Raw genomic sequence first — 25,665 nt, 5'->3', positions numbered from 1 at the left:
GTGATAAACACCAGATTTAGAAATGGCTAACAACACTACATGAACAAAGAAAATATTAAAATGCATGCTTCTGCTGAAAACTATTCAAAATAAGTACCGTAGTTAAGTAAATTTAATTGCACTCGATATATCAAGACTGTCAATATTTTAACAGCCAGTGACTTTCAGAATGTTTCTGATACCCTTACATGAGTTTTTTGCTTTGATGTGGTTACTGAAAATTGCACAATTATCCATGTTGAAATATACAAAATATATTTTGTAACAGCAGACTGAGTTATATAGATCTTAGTTATAGTTTTTAGTGTTTCTTAATACTGGAATATCAAACCATCTAAAGATTTGATGAAGTTTTCAAGTGCATATTTGATGGAGAAATTTTTACTTTTAATAAATAACTTTCAATGAAGCAAATTCCCTCACTATAATACTAGCTAGCATAGCACAAGAAATGCCCAACCAAACCCTTAGAGCAACAATTCCCTCCCCTTTTAATGGAAATTAACTACACACTACACACATTATTCCTTTGGTTCCTGCAAATGCTATGGCATAGTGTCAGTTATAGCTACAGAAAGCATTCAATAATATCAGTATTGTCATCTGGAGGTATAGTACGATAGTGCAGATGTAGCTACACAGGCATTCAGTATTTTCAGCTAAGCTAATCTGGGGTAATTATACAATCTGAAGCTGCACAAATGAACTAATAAAACCAATAGTAAGGGTTTTTTTTTTTTTTTTTTTTTTGCTAATGGGAAGTGTTGTGAAATGAAGAAGGATTCCTGGTCAACAGATCCAATGATCAAATGTCATTTTTGAATAATTATTTGTAGTGGATCAGGTCTGTCAAAGTTCATTCATTGACAAACAAAACTGATTACAGTTCTTTTTTATCACAGTGACAATAATGAATAATACAATGACAATGCACTTTTCACAATCTAAAAAACTAAAAATCAGTTTACAACTGCACAATATTAGGAAAAAAAAAACAATGAATGAAAGAGTTAAATTAAGTAATTCATAATTCATGAATTTAGAGCTACTGAAAGTTTCTGAATGTTTATAACAAAACTTGTCATGTTTATTCCATTTGCAAAATATTTCACTAAAGAGAACACACAACATTTCAACAAAGAAATAAACTAAGATGAGGGTGTGGAATATAACATGACTGCTAGGTGAGCTATGTCATCAGATGATGCATCTGTGTATGGTGACATGCATACATGGAATCATCCACAGAAGTATACAAGATTAAGATTTCATGTGACAAAAATATAAAATGAAACTGTTCTGGCAAAAACAGGTTAAATAAGAATTATTAATGCTCATGATTTTAGTTGATATATGAAGATTTGATAATTCTTTAGGATTTATGAATGCATTTTACGGATGACTCACTATAACAAACTTGTAGACAACTACAGAAATAGTTTGCTATAGTGAATTTCTTTCAGAAAGCAGCATGCCTATGGTGCATGGTTGAGACTTTCTTGATAATTTGTTATAATGGTGCATGCTATAGTAAGAGTTAATTGTATTTTGCAATACTTTGTAAAAACAAACAATCAAATGTCTATATATAGTATTAAGGTGCTTTAACATAAACCTTCTTCTTCTTCTTCAACCAAAAGGTTGAAGAAGGAGGAGGAAAAGGTGGAGGGATGAACTGGAACAAATTGCATGCGTCAGATGGATGGGAGAGGCAGAAAACTGAGTGGTCTGGAAAATCATGGGGGAGACCTTCGTCCAGCAGTGGACAGAACCAAAAGACCAGGCATAAGGGTTTATTGTATTCAATTGATTTTTCAATGAGTAATCTTAATGTGAGAATATGGTCCAAAGTATTGTAATTCTTAGGACCATATTCAAATCCAGCTTATTAACAAGATTGCATTCCCTCTAGTTTAGATTTTATTCTATTATTTATAATTTTTGTGAAGATTTTATATATGATGGGGAGTAGGCTTATAGGTCTGTAGTTTTTAATTTCTTCCTTATTACCCTTTTTAAAAATTAATATTAGAAGTGTTCCAATTTTTTGGAATGTTTCTCTGTTTTAGGCATTTATTGAGTTTAGTGAGCTGTTTGATGACAGGGCTTCCTCCCAGTTTTAAGAAGTCTACCATAATTCCATCTTCTCCTGGGGCCTTTCCATTCTTCATTTCCTGCAGTGCCATTTCCACTTCACCTTGTAAGATCTCAGGGGCACCATGTTCTTCATCACTCTAGTTATCCACAGATGATTCTTGGAGGTCTTGGTCTTTGTCTTCATAGAGTTCAGTATAAAATTCCTGAATTCTTTTGAGTAGTGCATCTCTATTTTTTTTATAAATTCACTATTTTTTCCAGTGATAAAATTAAAATCTGATGGCCAAAGCAATCAAACTGAGAAAGCATTATTTCAATCTACTTGAGCAACCTTAGACTACATATGGACTAAAGTATCAGTGTAATGATTTATGGTTAAGGTACAGAATAAAGTGAATTCTGTAAGAATTAATGTGATTTTTTATATAAATTTCATTAAACCAATCAGCATCACATTTAGATCATTTTAACAGTATATATTGCAATAAATATTTATTTAAAACATAAAAGCAATGTTAATATTGTTCTTAATTCTTAGAAAAGAATAAAAATAATACTCACGAAATGATAGCACCCTGCGTATTTTATTATGCGGCTGAAATATGCAAAACATGTGCCTTAATTTCAAAATAAATAATGCTTAAAAGTATTTTAAAGTTCAAATTTTTAAGATTGTACAGAAGTTTTTTTCTAGTTACAACTGCTATTAATATATCTAAATTTAATATCTATATAAATTTTGTGTATATACAAAAATACAGAAATGAAAAAAATATAAAAACAAATAAAAATCCTTTCCATGGATGGTTGCTACTTTTGTTCTGATCCAAATATCTGCTTTGATTGAATAATAGAAATAATTCCTCTGGAATAAAGGCATTAATCTCTCATTCCCTTCAAAGTTCCTGCCTACTATCCAAACCTTGGATAGTAGGGAGCCCTGGATGACAAATAGGGGAGCCCACCAGATATGGTGGTGTGGTCCAAATATATTAAATAAGGACTCATGGACTAAGAGGTACATAAGGGGCAATCATCTTGATTATAAGGGAAGTGGCACTCCCATTGTCCCCTAGATGGATCTATCCTCTTCTTCCTCTACTTTCAGGAAGAAGATCCACTCACTTTAATCTTTCCTATAAGACCTTATCAGCCAACTCTTCTTATTTTATGACCCTTATGCTATTAAAGTACTTGAGGGCTATGGTATCTTTCCATTTCTGGACTATATCCCTTCTATAATCTACTCTTTCCCTTTCAATATATCCTATTCCTCCTATGAGTTTAAATTTGGAAGAAGGCTAGTTCAGAAGCCTTAAGGCAGCAGCTCTACCAGTGGACTATCCATCGCCAGGCTAGTAACCTAACATGGAGAACATTAATCTACTTCTAAGCTAATAGAGAAAGGTAACCGAAATGAATCTATGGAAATCAACCTTGGAATGGAAAAGGTAAAACAAAAATGGAAACGACAAAATATAATACATATAGCAAACTGTAACATAAGAGGAATAGCATATAAAGATATAGAATTAGATCAAATATTAAATGAAAGAAATTTACAAATAGCAGTAATCACTGAAATAAAAAATAAATTAAAAGGAACCATGAGAACTGAAAATCTTAATATAATATATAGTGAAGTTACCAAAGGGCACAAGCAGGTGTTATGATTTGGATTCATAATTCCCTTTCAAAACAGTCAAAATATTACAAATTATGGAATGAATGAATAATAGAAGATAGAATAAAAATAGATAGAGGTTATTTAACAATAATTGGTTTATATACCCAAAAAGAAGGAAAAGAAGAGGATAATAATGAATTTTATAATCAACTACAAAATATATATAATAAAAAAAATATAAATGATTATGTAATATTAGCAGGAGACATAAATGCAATAAATGGAAACACAAAAATTAATAATATAGAAATATATGAAGAACACACTCTAAATGGGAATGGTACAAACTTAATCGACTTTGTAGTTTATAATAACCTTAAAATAATGAATTCTTTTTATAAACAGAGACATACATAAATATGCTTGGACAGCAAGAGGATGTAAATCGATATTACATTACTTTATTTTAAATGAAAAGACATCAACGCTCTCTTTATATGTTAGAGTTCACAGAGGATATGAAATAAGTAGTCACCACTTTCTCATTAAAATAAAATTAAGATTAAAAGCTAAATGGCTACAAATAACAAGAACAGAAAGAAAAATTAAAACATTTGTCTATAAAACTCGATATTAAATGAAAGAAATTTACAAATAGCAGTAATCACTGAAACAAAAAAGAAATTAAAAGGAACCATGAGAACTGAAAATCTTAATGTAATATATAGTGAAGTTATTGGGACATTGAACGGATAGACAAGGCACCTGTTGTTTTCACCAGGGAACCAGGGCGAACAGCGAAAAGTCAGCTACTGGAACAAATCTGAAAACAAACCCCAACTCAACATCACCAAAGTTAAAGATCGGTACTATCAACATAAGAAGCCTGAATGGCAAAGAAATGGAGCTAGCTGAGGAATTAGATAAGTACCAGATCGACATAATAGGAGTGACTGAAACAAAAAAGACAAAAACTGGTGAAATCTTTCTGAGCAATAAATACAAATGTTATATTCAGGCAACAACAAACAAGGAAAAGAAGGAGTAGCCATAGTATTCAACACAAAATACGAGGTAATCTTCTTGAATGGCAGTCGGTCTCAAGTATAGTAATGTGAGCAAAAATGAGAATGGGGAACTGGACAATGAGACTTATTTGTGCCTATGGTCCCACAGAAGGTTCTACTAAGGTAGAAGCATAGGAATTTTTTCAGGCTTAAGAAAAAGCAACTGACACAATGAAAAAGGAAAAGTTGGTCCTTGTTGGGGATCTAAATAGCAGAGTAGGAAATGATTGTGAGACATACAAAAATATTTTGGGAAAATTTGGAGAAAAGAGCAAAGTTAATAATAATGGCAAATATCTGTTGGATTTCTGCTCAGGACATGGACTGGTTATTACTAACACCATTTTCCAACATAAAAATGTGCACAAATTCACATGGAGAGAAGAGGCAAGGAATAACAAAAGTCTCAATGACAATGTTATTGTTGATAGTGATGGTTTATCCCTGCAGGACACCAGAGTGTACAGAGGATTTGAAATTGGAAGTGATCACTATTTAGTCTTGAGCAGGATAAAATTGAATTTCATATTGAAAAGAATAACATGTAAAAAAGTTTTAAAGCGAATAAAAGTTGAGCAGTTCTCAGATGTGAACTGTAGAGTAAACAACGATTATTGAAGAAAAAATGAAAGAGTTTGAGAACAGGAATCAAACCTTGGAGATTCAGTGGCAAACTCTGAAGAAAAACATTGATTGATTGATTCTGCCAGAGAGGAATGTGGTGAGGTTGTCTGCAAGGATAAAAAAATCAGAACTCCCTGGTGGACACAGGAAGTTAAAGAGGCAGTGAAGGAAAAGAAGAAAGCATATCAAAAGTTCCTGTCAAATAAGTCAGCTTGTGCTTTTAGAGAATACAGAGACAAATGCAAGAATGCTAAACACTGTGTAAAACTAGCTAAACAAAAGTCATGGGAGGACTTTGGCAAGAATATAGAAAATAAATATCCAGAAGGTGGCAAAATATTCTGGAGGTTGTTGAAGAAGCTCAGGAATGGAGGAAAGAGTGCTCTAAAAGGGTTAGAGATGATAAAGGTGACATGAAAACGGGAGATAAAGATATCCTTGAAGTATGGAGTAATTACTTTGAAAAACTGCTAAATGAAACAAGCAGTGATGACAGCACAGTGGTAAAAAAACACTGACCAGGCATGCAGTCAGGAATACATATCCGTACTTGAAGTAGAAAAAGCCATCAAAGGCTTGAAATGTGGAAAGGCAGCAGGAGTAGATGATATTCAACCAGAAATGCTGAAGTATGTTGGTATAAGAGTCTTACAGTGGCTGCACTGCATAGTTCAGAAAGCCTGGACAGAGGGACGAATTCCCGATGATTGGAGTAGAGCTCTCATAATACCCATATATAAAAAGGGAAATAAAAACTGAATGTGAAAATTACAGAGGTATTTCCCTACTGAGTGTTATTGGCAAGATCTATGCAAGTATACTTGAGAAATGGTTGAGAAGAATTGTGGAAGAAAAGCTTGGTGAAGAACAAGCTGGATTCAAGCCAAATAGAGTCTGTCAGGATCAGATCTTCACTTTACGACAAATAGTGGAGAAAGCATGGGAATATACAAAGATCTGTATTTAAGTTTTGTCAATTTGGAAAAGGCATATGACAAGGTGCCAAGAGAGAAGCTATTCCATATGCTACAGTTATATGGTGTCAATGGGGCATTATATCAAGCAATACTTAGTCTTTATTTGAGTTGTAAGTCAGCAGTTAGAATTGAAGGAAGTACAGGAAGATGGTTTAATGTTAAATCTGGTGTGAGACAAGGATGTACATTATCCCCTCTGTTATTCATTATCTATATGGATCACATTATAAAGGAAAGTTGTATTAAACATGATATCAAAATTGGAGATGTTAATGTCAGCTCTTTGCTTTAAGCAGATGATGTTATACTTCTAAATAAATCCGCAACAAGTCTGCAAGATTCTCTGACTAAATTGAATAGCTGTTGTAATAGATATGGTATGAAGGTCAGCAATAAAAAGACAAAGACAATGAGAATAGGCAGAATCATTGAAAATGTCAACTGTATTGTGAATGGAGAACCTGTGGAACAAGTAAAACATTTCAGCTACTTAGGCACGATTTTTACTGAAAATGGTAAATTAAATATAGAAATAGACAACAGAATCAGCAAAGCTGGTATGGTAGGAAGTCAATTGAATAAATTCATATGGAATAAGAGAGAAATTAGTCAGAATACTAAATTAGCTGTATACAAGATAGTGTTCAAACCAGTTTTAACTTATGGATCTGAGAGCTGGGTCAGAAGTAAAACACTTGACGAAAGACTAGAGACCGCAGATATGAGAGTACTGAGAAAGATTAGAGGCGTGAACAGATGGCATCAATGGCAATATCATATTAAAAACGAGGATATTAGGAAAGAACTTGACATTGTCAGCATCCAGGAATGCATTAGCAGAGCTAATCTCAGGTGGTATGGTCACTTAAACAGAATGGACGAAGAAAGATTAGCAAAACAAGTGTTCTCTGCCAGGTTGGAAGCAAAACGACCCAGAGGAAGACCAAGATATAGGTGGATTGATACGGTACAAAGTGCCTTAGACGATAGAAATATAAGATCTGATAATGTTGGAGTCTTGACAGGTAACAGACTGATTTGGAGGAAAATTGTAGATAGGAAGTTAGTAATGATGTAATTTTTTTCATGTAGTACTATCATATCCTGTACACCCCTTGAGGGTACATGGCAGGAATTTGATGATGATGATAAAACTCAATTATTAAATGATACAAATATACAGTGGCTACATGAACAAAGAATTAACCAATATTTAGATAAAATAAAATGAAATGAAGAAATTCAAATGGAATGGTGGAATATAAAAACGATACTAAATACAGCAGCAAATGAAAGCTGAGGAAAGACCAAAAAATTCAATAAAAAGAATAAAAAAACTGAAGATATGGGATGATACAATCAAAAAAATAATTAAAATGAAAAAATAAGTATATCATAATGGTTAAGCAGTAAAAGATTAGAAGATGAAATAGAATATAAAACAATAAGAGTCACAGCTAAAAGAGAAGTCAGAAAAAGACAGAGAATCATGGAACAAATTTACTGGTAATTGATAACATGATATTTATAATATAAATAAGCATAAAATTAAACACCGAATTGAAATCAGAATTCCCAAAATTCTACACAGAATTGTGGACACATAAATATTTTAAAAAAGATAACATTTAATGAAAATGAAAAGGAAATAACTAAAGAAGAATTAGAAATCAGCCTGATAGAAACAAGAAATGAAAGTCACTTGCCGAAGATAAGTTAGGATCAGAATTATATAAATATGAAGGAATAAGGTTCAAAGAAAGACTGTTATTATTTTTAAATAAAATCTATTCTACAAGTAACCTACCAATAGAATGAAAAAAAGCAATAGTGATCCCTATCTTTAAAAAAAAGGTAGTAGAGATGACCCTAAAAATTATAGAGGTATAAGTATTCTAAATTCCTGTTATAAAATATATAGCATAACAAACTATTAAAATATTCTGAAAGCTATATAAATGAAGTGGATATTAATTCAGCATTATTTCAAAACCAAATGTAGAAACTATGATAGTTTTGTGTGAAATTTGACCAGAGAGATTACGGGAATACACTCGCTGGCATTTGCGAGTTGACCTGCGCAGACCACACAGAAGACATGATCACTTGCCCAAGTGTCCATATACTTGCCTTTCATTGGTCCATATTGATAAGATTTCATTTGGATTGGCAGCTGTTTCGAACTGGTTGGTTCTACTCAGAAACCAGGCAGAAAATCTTAAGAGAGCAAAAACTCTCATTCAGTACTAAGGGACTCAAAGTGAGAGATGTATTTTTCATAAACGAACTCACAGTCAGTGCATACAATATTTACTAAAATAAAGAGCCAAAAGGCTTTAGTTTGGCAACGCAAAATTATATCAATCAAGTGGATGTTAAATCAAGCATTATTTCAAAGCCGAATATAGAAACTATGAAAGTTGTGTACGAAATTTTGTACAAACTTCAGTTTCATGCTCCTGCAGCTTGCAACAGTTAAAACAACAACAAAAAAGAATTGTGATTTGAAAAGACTAAATGAAGAAAATTAGCATCTTGTTCAAGAAGGCATTCTGGTACCTCAGCAAGATTAATGAGTGCAACTATGGCCCATTCATGTAGAATGTTTTTTCAATTGATTACAAAGTAAACTCGACTTGCCAAAAATTATATATCCCTTACTCATCATCATCATCAAATTCCTGCCATGTACATTCAAGATGTGTACAGGATATGGTAGTACTACATGAAAAAAATTACATCATTACTAACTTCCTATCTACAATTTTCCTCCAAATCAGTCTGTTACCTGTCAAGACTCCAACATTATCAGATCTTATATTTCTATCGTCTAAGGCACTTTGTACCGTATCAATCCACCTATATCTTGGTCTTCCTCTGGGTCGTTTTGCTTCCAACCTGGCAGAGAACACTTGTTTTGCTAATCTTTCTTCGTCCATTCTGTTTAAGTGACCATACCACCTGAGATTAGCTCTGCTAATGCATTCCTGGATGCTGACAATGTCAAGTTCTTTCCTAATATCCTCGTTTTTAATATGATATTGCCATTGATGCCATCTGTTCACGCCTCTAATCTTTCTCAGTACTCTCATATCTGCGGTCTCTAGTCTTTGGTCAAGTGTTTTACTTCTGACCCAGCTCTCAGATCCATAAGTTAAAACTGGTTTGAACACCGTCTTGTATACAGCTAATTTAGTGTTCCGACTAATTTCTCTCTTATTCCATATGAATTTATTCAGTTGACTTCCTACCATACCAGCTTTGCTGATTCTGTTGTCTATTTCTATATTTAATTTATCATCTTCACTAAAAATCGTGCCTAAGTAGCTGAAATGTTTTACTTGTTCCACAGGTTCTCCATTCACAGCTGACATTTTCACAACACAGCTGACATTTTCAATGATTCTGCCTATTTTCATTGTCTTTGTCTTTTTATTGCTGACCTTCATACCATATCTATTACAACAGTTATTCAATTTAGTCAGAAAATCTTGCAGACTTGTAGCGGATTTATTTAGAAATATAACATCGTAGGCATAAAGCAAAGAGCTGACATTAACATCTCCAATTCTGATATCATGTAACCTGTACTTCCTTCAATTTTAACTGCTGACTTACAACTCAAATAAAGACTAAGTGTTGCTTGATATAATGCCCCATTGACACCATATAACTGTAGCATATAGAATAGCTACTCTCTTGGCACCTTGTCATATGCCTTTTCCAAATCAACAAAACTTAAATACAGATCTTTGTTATATTCCCATGCTTTCTCGGCTATTTGTCATAAAGTGAAGATCTGATCCTGACAGCCTCTATTTGGCCTGAATCCAGCTTGTTTTTCACCAAGCTTTTCTTCCACAATTCTTCTCAATTGTTTCTCAAGTATACTTGCATAGATCTTGCCAGGAACTCTCAGTAGGGAAATACCTCTGTAATTTCACATTCAGTTTTATTTCCCTTTTTATATATAGGTACTATTAGAGCTCAACTCCAATCATCGGGAATTCGTCCCTATGTCCAGGCTTTCTGAACTATGCAGTGCAGCCACTGCAAGATTCTAATACCACCATACTTCAGCATTTCTGGTCGAATATATTCTACTCCTGCTGCCTTTCCACATTGGATATGTATTCCACATCAGGAATACATATCCATTCAAGTATGGATATGTATTCCTGACTGCATGCCTGGTCAGTGTTTTTTTACCACGGTGCTGCAAGCAGTGATAACACTGCTTGTTTCATTTAGCAGTTTTTCAAAGTAATTACTCCATACTTCAAGGATATCTTTTTCTTCCATTTTCATGTCACCTTTATCATCTCTAACTCCTTTTACAGCTCTTTCCTCCACTCCTAAGCTTCTTCAACAACCTCCAGAATATTTTGCCACCTTCTTGATATTTATTTTCTATATTCTTGACAAAGTCCTCCCATGAATTTTGTTTAGCTAGTTTTACACAGTGTTTAGCATTCTTGAATTTGTCTCTGTATTCTCTAAGAGCACAAGTTGACTTATTTGCCAGGAACTTTTGATATGCTTTCTTCTTTTCCTTCACTGCCTCTTTAACTTCCTGTGTCCACCAGGGAGTTCTGATTTTTTTATCCTTGCAGACAACCTCACTACATGCCTCTCTGGCAGAATCAATCAATGTTTTCTTCAACAATCTTTGTGTATTTTAGTCTAAAGTTCACATCTGAACTTTTCTTCGCTTTAAAACTTTCTTACATGTTATTCTTTTCAATATGAAATTCAATTTTATCCTGCTCAAGACTAAATAGTGATCACTTCCAATTTCAAATCCTCTGTACACTCTGGTGTCCTGCACCAGGGAGAAAACATCACTATCAACAATAACATAGTCGATGAGACTTTTGTTATTCCTTGCCTCTTCTCTCCATGTGAATTTATGCACATTTTTATGTTGGAACATGGTGTTAGTAATAACCAGTCCATGTCCTAAGCAGAAATCCAACAGATATTTGCCATTATTATTAACTTTGCTCTTTTCTCCAAATTTTCCCAAAATATTTTTGTATGTCTCACAATCATTTCCTACTCTGCTAATTAGATCCCCAACAAAGACCAACTTTTCCTTTTTCATTGTGTCAGTTGCTTTTTCTTAAGCCTAAAAAAATTCCTCCGCTTCTACCTTAGTAGAACCTTCTGTGGGACCATAGGCACAAATAAGTCTCATTATCCAGTTCCCCATTCTCATTTTTGCTTACATTACTATACTTCAGACTGACTGCCATTCAAGAAGATTACCTCGTATTTTGTGTTGAATACTATGGCTACTCCTTCTTTTCCTTGTTTGTTGTTGCCTGAATATAACATTTGTATTTATTGCTCAGAAAGATTTCACCAGTTTTTGTCTTTTTTGTTTCATTCACTCCTATTATGTCGATCTGGTACTTATCTAATTCCTCAGCTAGCTCCATTTCTTTGCCATTCAGGCTTCTTATGTTGACAGTAGTGATCTTTAACTCTGGTGATGTTGAGTTTCTAGTCTTTGGTCTAGTGTTTTATTTCTAACCCAGCTCTCAGATCCATAAGTTAAAATTAGTTTGAACACTATCTTGTATACAGCTAATTTAGTGTTTTGACTAATTTCTCTCCATATAAATTTATTCAGTTGACTTCCTACATTACCATCTTTATTGATTCTGTTGTCTATTTCCATATTTAATTTATCATCTTCACTAAAAATCATGACTAAATAGTTGAAATGGTTTTACTTGTTCTATAGGTTCTCAATTCATGATGCAGTTGATATTTTCAATGCTTCTGCCTATTTTCATTTTTGTCTCGATAGTGCTAACCTTCATACCAGATCTATTACAGTGCTTATTCAATTTAGTCAAGGAATCTTGCAGAGTTGTACTGGATTTCAATAGAAATATAACATCATCTGCATAAAGTAAATAGCTGAGATTAACATCTCCAATTTTGATATCAAGTTTAATACCACTTTTCTTCATAATGTGATTCATATGGATAATAAATAACAGGGTCAATAATGTACATTGTTGTCTGACACCAGATTTAATATAAAAAAATCTTCCTGTACTTCAATCAATTCCAACTGCTGACTTATCAGTATATTAGCAGTTGGAATTCAATTAAACAACTCAAATAAAGACCAAATATTGCTTGATATAATGCATCATTGACAATACAGCTCTAATGTTTTAAACAGCTTTTCTCTTGGCACCTCGTCATATGCCTTTTCCAGATCTACAAAACTTAAATAGAGATTTTTTAAGTTAAGGGATATTACATCCCATATCGTTTCTTAGCCGAATATAGAAACTATATAAAGTTCTGCGATTCCAAGCATAAGCAAATACCTGGATAGTGCAGCACTTGACCCATTTGGTAGTGCAAACTGAGGCAACTCATAGTAAGGGTGGAGCAAGCTCCGATCACTATTCTTGGTATTTACCCATAATGTGAACTTAGCTCCCAGGAGCTGTATTATTGTTCTACATTATGAGAGAAGGTTAATACCCAGACCAATTTCAACCTTTATTGAGGTCTCATCGGTGAGTAGGTAGACCTAGTTAATACCAAGTTTGTAGCAAACAGAACTTACATCCCTTCTATGAGAATTGCCAAGGAGGTGTCCTAATAAATTACTAATTATATGAAGAGCGAAAGGCTTCAATTCGGTGACATGAACTTATTTAAGTTAAGGGATATTACATCCCATATTGTTTCTTAGCCGAATAAGAAACTCAAAAAGTTTCATGCCAAATATAGAAACTATATAAAGTTCGGCGATTCCAAGTGTAAGCAAATACCTGGATAGTGCAGCACCTGACCCATTTGGTAATATCCCTTAACTTAAATAAGTTCATGTCGCCGAATTGGTATCCAGGTATTTGCGTACGCTTGGAATCGCTGAACTTTATATAGTTTCTGTATTCGGCAACAAACTCTTTAAGTTTCTTATTCGGCTAAGAAACAATATGGGATGTAATCTCCCTTAACTTAAATAAGTTCATGTCGCCGAATTGAAGCCTTTGGCTCTTCATATAATTAAATAGTGATCTTTGTTATATTTCCATGATTTCTCAACTATTTGTTGTAAAGTGAAAATCTGATCCTGACAGCCTCTATTTGGTCTGAATTCAGCTTGTTCTTCACCAAGCTGCCATTCCACAATCCTTCATAACCATCTCTCAAGTATACTTGCATATAATTTAGCAGGAGCACTCAGTAGGGAATGTAATTCTCACATTCAGTTTTATTTCCCTTTTTATATATGGGTACTATGAAAGCTTTATTCCAATCATCTGGAATTTGTTTCTCTGCCCAGGCCTTTGAATTATGCAGTGAAACCACTGTAAGACTATTATATACTTGATATATATATATATATATATACTTTTATATATTTTTTCCATCCTTGAGCATTTCTGGTCGAATATCATTTACTCCTGTTGCCTTTTCACATTTCAGGCTTTTGATGGCTTTTCTACTTCAAGAATGGATATGTATTCCTGATTGCATGTCTGTTGAGTGTTATTACTATTGTGCTGTCATCACTGCTTGTTTCATTTAGCAATTTTTTTGAAGTAATTACTCCATACATCAAGGATATCTTTTTCACCTGTTTTCATGTCATCTTTATCATCATTAATTCCTTTTATGACACTCTTTCCTTTATTTCTGAGCTTTTTTAACAGCCTCCTGAATATTCTGTCATCTTCTTGATAATTATTTTCTATGTTCTTACCAAAGTCTTCCCATGACTTTTGTTTAGCTAGTTTTACACAGCGTTTAACTTTCTTATATTTGTCGCTGCATTCTCTAAGAGCAAAAGCTGACTTATTTGCCAGAAACTTTTGATATGCGTTCTTTTTTTCCTTCACTGCCTCTTTAACTTCCTGGAGTTATGATTTTTCTCTTCTTGCAGACAACCTCACCACATGCCTCTCTGGCTGAATCAATCAATGTCATCTTCAGGATTTGCCAGTAACTCTGCAGGGTTTTGTTTCTCTTCTCAAACTTATTCATTTTTCTTGAATAATGCTTGCGTATTTTAGTTTACATCTGAGAGCTGCTCAACTTTTATTCACTTTAAAACTTTCTTACATGTTCTTCATGTAAGAAATTCAATTTTATTCTGGTCAAGACTAAATAGTGATCACTCCAATTTCAAATCCTCTGTACAGTCTAGTGTCCTGCACCAGTGAGAAATCATCATTATCAATAATAACACAGTCAATGAGATTTATCAACATGTTTCCTTATTAATTTATTTATTAATTAGCAGTCAATGAGACTTTTCTTATTCCTTGTTCTCTTCTCTCCATGTGAATTTATTCACATTTTTATGCTGGAACATTGTGTTAGTAATAACCAGTCCATGTGCTGAGCAGAAATTCAACAGGTATATTTGCTATTATTATTAGCTTTGCTCTTTTCTCCAAATTTTCCCAAAATATATTTGTATGTCTGACAATCATTTCCTACTCTGCTATTTAGATACCCAACAAGGACCAACTTTTCCTTTTTCATTGTGCCAGTTGCTTTCTCTAAAGCTTAAAAAAATTCCTTTACTTCTTCCTTAGAATCTTCTGTAGGACCATAGGCACAAATAAGTCTCACTGTCCAGCTCCGCATTCTGATACTTGATATTGCTTGCCATTCAAGAAGATTAGCCTCGTATTGTGTGTTCAATATTATAGCTACACCTTCTTTTCCATGATTGTCATTGCTGAATATAACATTTTGTATTTATTTCTCATAAAGATATCACCAGGTTTTGTGTTATTTTGTTTAAGTCACCCCTATTATGTCGATCTAGTACTTATCCAATTCCTCAGCTAGCTCCATTTCTTTTCGATTAGGCTTCTTATGTTGATAGTACCAATCTTGAACTCTGGTGATGAGTTAGGGTGTGTTTCAGGATTTGTTCCAGTAGCTAACTTTTCGCTGTTCTTCCTGGTTCCCTGGTGAAGACGACGGGGGCCTTGTTTAACCGGGTGATGACCCAGCCAGCATGAAACTGCCATGCTGTACCATCATTTTATATTTTGGTTTAAGTCAATAAGAATGCAATTTGGTCAGATAATTCCCAAATTGCCAGCTCATCCTTGTTCTTTCAGTATCTAGGTAGATACCTAACAGGGTGCACCACGAGAAGGTGAGAATTGGACATTGGGTCAGAAGCCCTGGTCGGTTCTCTGCATTCTTCTAAAGGCTATGTGGAGGTCTCCTCTCAGTTATACAGCTTTGACCCTTACGCACCTTTTGAATAACCTGGATATCACAAAACTTCTGGTCCTGATGGAATCTCACCAGTGCTCGGGTGATGTATTCCAAAACATATACAACCAATTCAAAAATAGTGTTAAGTGTCTACTATCACCCTACTGCTATCAGCTCAGAGTTGTCTAAAGTAATGCAGAAGATCATCAACAGTCCATTTTTTCTCTATCTGGTGATGTATCAGTTATTCGGGATCACAAAATGGATTTTACTAATGAAGATACAGAGCCCTCTTGCCTACATCACCCACCTTTGGATACATGCCACGGAAAGATTTGGAGAAAATTTTGCTGTAGCACTTGACATTTCCAAGTGTCTGGCAATAAAGAGGATACATAAATGGTATCCTCTCTATTGTACTAAAAATGTGTGATCTAAAAGTAGTGTCTATTCTATATCACATTTTTAATCTTTTCTACTCAATCAGCATCTCTATCCTACGGCATAGAACCAGCTTATATTCAGCTCATTAAAATAAATAAATAAATAAAAAGTTAGCCAACAAACTAGTACCCCACTGCTTCTCCTCAAAAATCACGGAGAAGACTAATCAACAGCAAGTTTCTTCACCACTTGGATGTCAACTAACTAATCAATGACTGGACTGCAATGGGAATTTTGCCACTTACAATCTATAGATGATCTAGACATCACCACCCATGTTTGGACACAAGCCATGAAAATATTTCTGGAAAAAACTCAAGTGGACCCCTTGACATGAGGCATCTGATTGGTTTTTGGCATGAATTCTGCTCAACAGACTATCATCTTATGGGTTGTCTTCTATTCTTTGCAAATCAATCTGCCAGCTTCTTCCTCTCCTTTCATTTACTATCTGCTGTGGTAGATGGCTTTCCTTCCTAAGATTTCTCTAATGCTGGAGCATGATTCCTGTATTTTCACTCATTCTCTTCCTCCTATACTTAAATAAACATTCTACAAACTATATGTAAGTGTTATAGATGTGCTACATAATTTTGTTTGATTAAACAAAGCAATTTAACTTTTGTTTGTGATTATCAGATGTCCCTTTCTCATAGAGACTGTCTGGGCATTCCCAGACATTTTTTTTGGGCACCAACAAAAAAGTTAAAGTTAAAAAATAGTGGAGTGAGATATATGTGAGGATTTTTGGAAACTAAAGTTTTTCAGGAAAAAAATAAATTGACATTTATAATTAAATCCTCAATACTCATTATAATTTATAATTGCTTACATTATCTATAAAATGAATGCATTTAAATGTTAATTATCAATGTTATTTATGTGATCGGCAGCTCACTTTCATCATGCGATATACACCCAATTCTCCATTTACACGGTAGATTGGTTCCAGAAAAAAAATGTGCAAATGAAAACTGTGTAAAAAAGAATACACTGCATATGAAAAAAATAGAAGAATGGTACCAGATGTGAAAACTCGATACGAACAATAAGTTATTTTCAAACAAAACATATGAAAATCATTGAATAAAACTATTTAATTTTAATGGAATATTTTTTTTTAATTTTAAATACTTATTTAAAGTATATACATATGTATCTTTCTTAAAGAAAATAGTGTGTCACTAATAAAAGCAGAAATTTGAAAAGGCCCAAATACACCCACGCATATGGTTATTAGTTAAATTTTATTCGCAGTCACTTTCGGACAGTAGCTGCATTATTTTGTGTGAGACTGGAATTATATCACTTCCATCACTTGAAACACTCTGGCTGTCCTATTGTTAAATTGTGAATGAAGATATTTGGGAATTATAACTCTTCATTCACATTTAACATAATCTGCCATAACTTAAGCAAGACTTGTAAATATTATTTGATGTTAATCTCTTGCTTGTAAATTATTATTCATATAATTACTTTGAGTTTGTTTATTACTGTTTAATTATATAATTTTGAGATATGTATTAGTAATGAAAGAACTCTGTGTTAAAATGTCATTCAATTTATTTTATTTCTTCCTGTGTTAATATTATAAGAAGTTGTGAAATATATTATAAGAATTAGTATTTATCATATTTAAATGTATATTATATGAATTGTAAAATATCCTTTTATTTTATTGCTGTACGTAAGAGTGATTTTATGTAATTCTTCTGATTGAATTTGATTGGCTGCTGAAGGAGAAATGGAGTTTGTTTTAGTCAGCGCGTGTTTAGAACATGAACGGCTGTGATATGGAGTGAAGCCAGTAGATGTAAGCTAAACTGGCTAGAACCAGATTTTGGCGGGAAGAATGAATGATTTTAATTGGAAAACGAAAATAAAGAAGAGGAGAAGCGTTAGGACAGCAAGAAGGAAGTAACAGATGGCAGTAAGGGGATTTGGAAATGCTGTAAATCGATTAAAAAAGGACTGGGAATTAATAGGCAATTCGGAATATTTCTACGGAATTCTAAAATTACGACGAATTCCAATTGTTTTGAGGAAGAATAGTGCAAAGCTGAATTTAATGCATAGAAGAAAATAAGGAATAAGTAGATTACCTAAAACAAGTGCGTCAAGACTTGTGAAACTCTATGTTTAATATTTCAGTTATTATAGTGAAGATTTCTTTTGAATAGTGTTACTTCAAAGTAATAGTTAACTACAGTTTTAAGTGTGCCTATAGTAAATCCAGTGTGTAAAAGGTGTAACCCGGTAACAGCAGTCCTTTTTATATTTCAGTGTGAAGAAATAAGAGTTAGCTCTGCCTGATATATCTTAACATTAACTGTGGCATTCTACTAAAAATAGCCGAAGTATGATGGAGCTTTAAAGTGTCTCTCCCCCTTGAAATGATAACTGCCTCATAATTAAATTAAGTGTTTGTTGACTAAGAGAGAATTAGAGAATTCTACCTTAAGAAATATTTACTGTAAAATTCTGGAACACTAAACTGTGTGAACCATTTTCAATTATTCAGAAGAATATAGAATTGACAGCTGAATGTTTAATGCCTAATGTTTTATGTTTGTTATGAGTATTTGAACTAAGTTGATGTATAAAAGAATTGAATTATCCCACTGAATAGAGACAAGTTGTGATAATAGTATTTAAGTGTTGGAGAATAAGATCTGTAAATTTGACTTCAATCTTTAAACCAAACTGGGAGGCTACTAGTGTCTCAGAGATATTTTGAATATTGTTCAATTAAATTATCTTGCTTAGAAAATTATGCTTAAATGTACATGTTCTATAACCTGTATTAAATATTTATTTTATTGAATTCAATTTGTTGTTTGCCTGATTTTTCTTCATTGCACTGCTCATAAAATTTATTCAAACCTTGCAGAAGCCTTAAATGATAATATTAACCTCGGCCTGTAGAAAAGTGAGATTGCAAATGTTAGTTGATGATTAATTCCTCTATATTATATAGACTAATCTGAATATAAGGTGGCACAGGATAATATAAATTTCTTTATATTCAGATCAGTATCAATCAACATCTAACAAATTAAAAACAGACTTTAAAGAAGTAAGGATAAGTCCATCAAACCAACATAAATGGATCAATTAGCAAGATAGGACGACACAACACTATTCATACTGCAATAGCATTTTCTTCAGTAAAAGGAACTAAATTAGCACTAATTTCCAATATTTCTGAAGAATGATTTTTTTTTTACCACAAACTCTAATAATTAATCGTTGAGATCCTGTTTTGACTACAACTTTGTGTAATTCTTTATATTGCACCATACATGACTTCAGTTCATGTTTAAACTGTTCAGATCATTCAGTATTTGGATCATATGAAAGAAAATGACTTTACAATTTACTAGCCATTTGAAACCCTTCTTTAATTAATCCTGCAGTGAGTGGAATCTTTTCATCATCATCATCACTTTTTTTTCTTTTTCACCGAGATTCTCAAGGACAGTGTCTATTATTTTGTAATCACTAACAGCCTTTTAAACCATCAATTGTTCAATATCTGCAGACAAAAAATCATCAAATCCTTCTCTGCAAATTGCATGTGCTAATCTGATGATATTGGGATATTTAGTTGTATGCAAAGGTGCAGGGTTTTTCACACATTCTGGCCAATTTCCAGCATGCATTTAAGGTTGATGGTTTCAATTCTAATAATGCCAACTTAGCAAGTTTGATGCAATCCAAAATAGAAAATTTCTTCCACACATCAATAACTGTCAGTAAATTCTCCTTATCTAGTTTATCCAAAATGTACTGGGATGTTCTTCTTATGTAGTAAGTTTTGAGAGTAATGATCACACCCTGATCTAGTGGTTACATTAAGGATGTAACCACTAGATCAGGGTGTGATCTAGTGGTTACATCCTTGTATTAGGTGGCAGAAAACAACATTCCACATTTGGGGGCTCTAAAACAGGATGGCCAGGCACAATGACTATAATCAATAAAAACTTTAAAGTCCAGATTTTTTTTCTATCAAACAGCGTTTAACTTCTGGAACAAAACATTAATGGAACCATTCATTAAAAATTTCTTTTGTAACCGAATCTTTTTTGTTTGCCTTTCAGTGCACTGGTAATGTGTTAAAATCCACACCTTTCATTGCCCATGGTCTTAGGGATTGATTAATGAGTAAAGGTTTTAATATACAATCTTCTGAAACATTGCTGCAAAATAATAGTCACACGATCTTTAGTACTTTTAAGCTACCAACACTTTTTTGTGATTTTGCTATATAAGTTTTATTTGGCAATTTTTACCATAAAAGGCCTGTCTCACGTGCATTCCAAACTTGATCAAAAGTGCCACCATTTTTAATAATTCTGGAGAGGTTTGAAAGAAATTCCCTAGCTGCTGGCTCATCTGCAGATGATTGCTTCTCCTATTATTTTTACATTATGAAGCTCATATCTTTTGAGAAATTTTGTAAGCCAACCTATGCTTGCAGAAAAAACACAATTGTTGTTTGATGTTGTTGGCTCCTTTTTCTAAATCTGTTTATACAACCATAATGCTTTCTGTTTGATGACATTTCCGTCTAAAGGTATTCCTTTTGTGAGCAATCTTCTATCCACATCACTAAGGTCTTTACCATTTTCACTTTCATAATGTCTCTCATATACAATGACGACTTGGCACCTAATTTTGTTCAATAAAGAACAGATTTTCTCTATGGCCTCTTCATTTTTCTTAATTGTTCTCATGGTAGTTCGTTCAATCCAAAATATTTTCCTAAGGATGTCAAACCTTCTCCAGCTGCTAAATGATCTAAAATTTGGATCTTAGTTTCTAAAGAAATGGTTTTTCTTCTTCTGTTTAACTGAATTATCTGACATCGTGATTAATGGGGTAATGTTACGAAAATATCTGAAAATAATCAATAATTAATTTTACTAATTTGATATTACACATACAAAACTTAATACATATCTGTATAACTCTATTGCATGAACAAAACACAAGCCGTGTAAACATTTTGAATTATAAACAATAAATGATTGTTTAGCAAAAAACTTAACTCCTTCCAAGCAGCTTTATATAGGCAAGCCTCCCATAACAGGCCAAATTAACTTCAAGGAACCAGCTTAGCACCCTTCTGCTTCCAGAAACCAAGGCAAGTGAATATAACAGATCATCTGTTGGTTTAACATTGGGGAATCATATTTACAAAAAATGATTTTTTTGTTGTCAACACAATTGTTTCCATTCTGTAGCATGGGGTAATAATCCCTGATATTTAAAACATCGAGGGGGGGGGGGGAATTCCCCAAAATTCAAGTTTAAGTATATATGTGCCATTTTATGAAATGAAAATTATAATGGAAATACCCTTTTTAACAGAACTGAATTCAAACAGAAATTTTCAAAATAAGCACCATTTGAGCCATGTTAAATCAAAATATACAGTGTAAAAATAGAATTGCTTTTGTTTTCTAAACAGTGTTATTTCGAAATTGTGTAAAAAAAAAGCTGTGTAAAAATAGAATTAGCTGTATTTGAATCTTTTAGTGACAATGCTTCTGTAATTAAATTATTTCTGGCAAAATCATGTCCCAAGCTCTCAAAAAGCCAGTTGCACAACAGTTCTAATGATGGTCTCTTAATCCACCTCCATGCTATCCATGATTGAGAAGTTAATGCCCTCACTCCTACACTTTCTCTACTGGTTGCTTCCATCTCTATGCATATGATTGGTGTGATATTAACAAAAGATCACACAAATCAACAGCAAAGGCAAGCCGACAATTGTTGAGTTGAAATGCTGATTTTTTTCAACCGAATTCCAAAATATCTGTAACTGCCATAACAACGTTTACTATCAAGTTCTTAAAGTTTAAACTTGTTTCATGGGCCAACTATATGCAAAACTTTTTCATTTATTTTTTCGTAAAGTAAAATCAGGGTGCGTTATATTCGAGTAGATATGGTATATACCAATTTATCCCTTAATTATTTAATTTTTTATTATTATTTTTTTTAATGTAACTTCCACTCACAAAAGGTTTTTCATAAACCTATAATACATTCCTACCATGGGTGGGCTAGGATTCCTTTTTTTTTTTTTTCGTATGTTTTTTATTGATGTTATACATTGATTTGTATTTTTATTCATTTTTCACCTGGACTAGAAACCCTGCTCTAGAGACCAAACACCAAATTCTTTTAAGCCACTTCATGCCTCCAAATAAGCGGGGTGTTGGTGTCAACTGGGTGGTGAAATTCATCTACCACCTAAACACAATCACAGGCATCCATGTTCATGGTGGGAATTGAACCCATGACCTGTTGGTAGGAGAATGGTAGAAGGGTAATTTTTGTAATCTCAATAGTGAATTTTGGAGTCTTCACAGTTCTGTTGGTAGAGATGAGCCATTTGGTTAGAAAGCCCTGGGTGAGGAACCTTTAGCAGGAGTTTTCATTTAAATGGTGAGTTAGCTGGTCTCATATGGAGATGGAGGGTGTCACTCCTTTAAATTTGGGTTTTTCATCCTTCAAAAAGGCAAACCATCTCCATGAACACATGGATCTACAGTCAAATATTTGTCCTTGGGTAATGCAGCAGTGGAATGGTAAGCCATCTGCAGTAATTGCCTAAAACTCCTAATTAGCATACTCAACCAGTCTCGGATGGAAAAAAAATTGTGAATTTTAGGTCATTGAAAATAATTTTTAAATTTTTTTTGAAGACATCTCAATCCCCACCCTTCAATAATTTACATCCTGTTTTTTCTTTTTTAAATTACAGACAAACTATATTTGTGTGAAGACTTAATTCTTTTAGTTAATATACACCCTCTCCAAAAAGAAACCGAACTTTTAATTGCTTTCCTTTCATTGGCAAATGAAGTTGGGGGAAGAGAAAGAAGTCAGGTGCTAAATCAGGTGAATATGTCGAATGATCCAACACACAAACTTGGTTTTTTGCTCAAAAACTGTCTCACAATGTTTGAACGATGAGATGGTGCATTATCATGCAAAAGTGACAAAAGCTGCCTGCATGACAATATTCATGCCATACGCGACAAATTCTCGCTATCAATCACTTCAAAACTTTGAGATAAAACTCACCATTGACTGTTTGGCCAGGTGGAACGAATTCTTTGTGGATAATGCCCTTGGAATCATAAAAACAAATCAGCATTATCTTTACTTTTGACTTCAAGCGATTTTTGTTCGGATGCCTTCTTCTGGTGGTCTCCACTCAGCACTGCCGCTTTGTTTTGGGCTCATACTCAAAATACCATGTTTTGTCACCAGTAATGATCGTTTCAAGGAAGTTTGAGTCCTTATGAGCAGTTTTAATGAGGTATGAGGTCCTTGCAGTGTTCAATTCGATACTTTTTTGGTCGTTGGTCAACTTGGGGGGAACAAATCACGAATTCAATTTACGAAGGCCCAAACTCTTGGTCAAAATGTTGTGCACAGTTGATTTTGGAATCTCCAATTCGTCTTCAATCAATCTCATGGATGATTTCGAGTTTTCTTTGAAGAAATCAATCATTTTTTTGGATGTTAACTTTGCTCAGTCCAGTTTTTGGATGGCGCAGCATTTTTTGTCGTCCTCAAGCATCAAATGACCACTTTAAAATCGCTTAAACCACTCATAAACTTGAGTACGGGATAAGCATTCATCACCGTATGCTTTTTGAAGCATTTGATGAATTTCGGTAAAACTTTTACCAAGTTTAACACAAAAGTCAATCGAAACAGCTCCCTGTTAGAAACTCATTTTCCAACCATTCGTCAAAACACACTGTCACTCTTGGCACTATAATTTGGCTTCTAATGAACCAAATGTCATAAACAGTTGGCACAACACTAATGAAGGCTGCCACTTTCGACAACAAAAAGATACAACAGGTGGCGCTGCTAGTTTCTTCTATTTTCAAAAAGTCCAGTTTCTTTTTTGGACAGAAAGCTCTACAACCAGTATGTATGACAAAAAACTAAAAAATAACATAAAGAAACATGGGAAGAGCCATTTTGGGAATAACCGGTTAGATAAAAAGAATTTGGGTAAGGAAGCGAACAAAGGTAACGGATATAATAAATTTAGTTTCATCCTTTATCCAAGTGTAAGCAAACAAAGTTTGCACCTGAAAATATCTTCAGGACTGGGTTAAGGTAGTGCAACACCAGGCAACTCCAAGTAAAGGTGGACTGAGCTCTCATCACTCCTTGTCTCAGTATCTCCCATAATGCAAAGAACATCTCCTTGTGGACATGTATACTGCTATGCATTAAGGGAAGGGCCACTACCCAGACCGGTTTCAATCTTTATTGAGGTCTCGTCAGTGGGAGGCAGACCCAACCGTGGAGATACTAAAGAAAAAGCAATAGGAGAGGTCATATTTACATATAGGAGTTGCCAACAGGTGTACCACCTTATTATTGAATTACTCTGGATTTAGAGAAAGATGTTAGAAGTTTATTTTTCACTAGGTTAGACTATGATAAATTTAGTTTAATCCTTTATCCAAGTGTCAGCAAACAAAGTTTGCACCTGAAAATATCTTCAGGACTGGGGTAAGGTAGTGCAACACCAGGCAAATCCGGGTAAACTTCCAAAGGTAATGGACATTGTCTTAGAAATAAAAGGCAACAAATGGCACTGAGCAGAACATGTGATGAGAATGTCTGACAACAGATGGACAAAGAGAACACTGGTTTGGGAATAATCCGGTTAGATAAAAAGAATAATGTTTATCCACTGGCCAAGTTGGCTGTATAGATTAGTTTCAGTCACTTTCACTTGAAATAGTCCTTATATCAATTTTTGCATGTAATCTTTCCACTGTATGTATTAATTAAGAAAAAATACACATAAAATTTTAATACAAGTTAACATCTATGGACTTACAAAATGACAATCCAGTATATGTTGCTCAAGCTGCTTTCCACATCTTTTGAAAAGTGCATTACAGGACCGACACTTCCAAAACAGATCATCCGAGTGAGAATGCTGATAGTGGTAAGCCATTCCTAACTTTGTTAAAAATTCTTTCCCACATCCCTGTTAAAAAGTTTATGAAATAAGAATAAATGAATTGTTTCTATAATTTTTAAAGAAACATAAATTCATACATAAGTTAAGGGGATAATAAATCCCTCATTATTTTAAAGCTGAATACGAAACTCAGAGATCGAAATCTAAGAGTTTCATGCCGAAGAACTATCGCCGAGTCCAAGCGTAAGTCAACACCTGGGTAGTACAACACTTGGGCAACTCGTAGCAAAGGTGGAGCAAGCTCCATCACTATCCTTAATATTTTCTCATAATGTAAAATGCAGCTCCTAGGAGATGTATTACTGTTTTGCATTATAAGGAGATCGTAATACATCTCCTAGGAGCTGTGTTTTACATTACGAGAAAATATTAAGGATAGTGATGGATCTTGCTCCACCTTTGCTACAAGTTGCCCTAGTGTTGTACTACCCAGGTGTTGACTTACGCTTGGACTCACCGATAGTTTTTCGGCATGAAACTCTTAGATTTCGATCTCTGAGTTTCGTATCCAGCTTTAAAATAATGAGGGATTTAATATTCCCTTAACTTAATTTACGGCGCTGG

General features: G+C 33.8%; 1 protein-coding gene across 2 annotated transcripts in view; it reads right to left on the bottom strand.

Moving 5' to 3' along the window:
* LOC150097552 (uncharacterized) overlaps positions 1-25,665 on the bottom strand; it is a 468,344-nt gene that overhangs the window by 244,287 nt on the left and 198,392 nt on the right. For both annotated transcript variants that reach the window (XM_090407136.1, XM_090407137.1), the window contains exons 12-13: positions 24,955-25,107; positions 2,659-2,692 (exon numbers count right to left, since the gene is read on the bottom strand). In XM_090407136.1, coding sequence (XP_090263262.1) covers positions 2,659-2,692; positions 24,955-25,107 — 187 coding nt within the window. The remainder of the gene's footprint in view (positions 1-2,658; positions 2,693-24,954; positions 25,108-25,665) is intronic.

This window comes from Typopeltis vanoorti, chromosome 17 (assembly GCF_054136105.1).
Source record: "Typopeltis vanoorti isolate ZY-2024b chromosome 17, IOZ_Tvanoo_1.0, whole genome shotgun sequence".
Taxonomy (NCBI): Eukaryota; Metazoa; Arthropoda; class Arachnida; order Uropygi; family Thelyphonidae; genus Typopeltis; species Typopeltis vanoorti.
The sequence above is the reverse complement of the archived record's forward strand: the minus strand, read 5'-3'. Positions and strand labels throughout refer to the sequence as shown.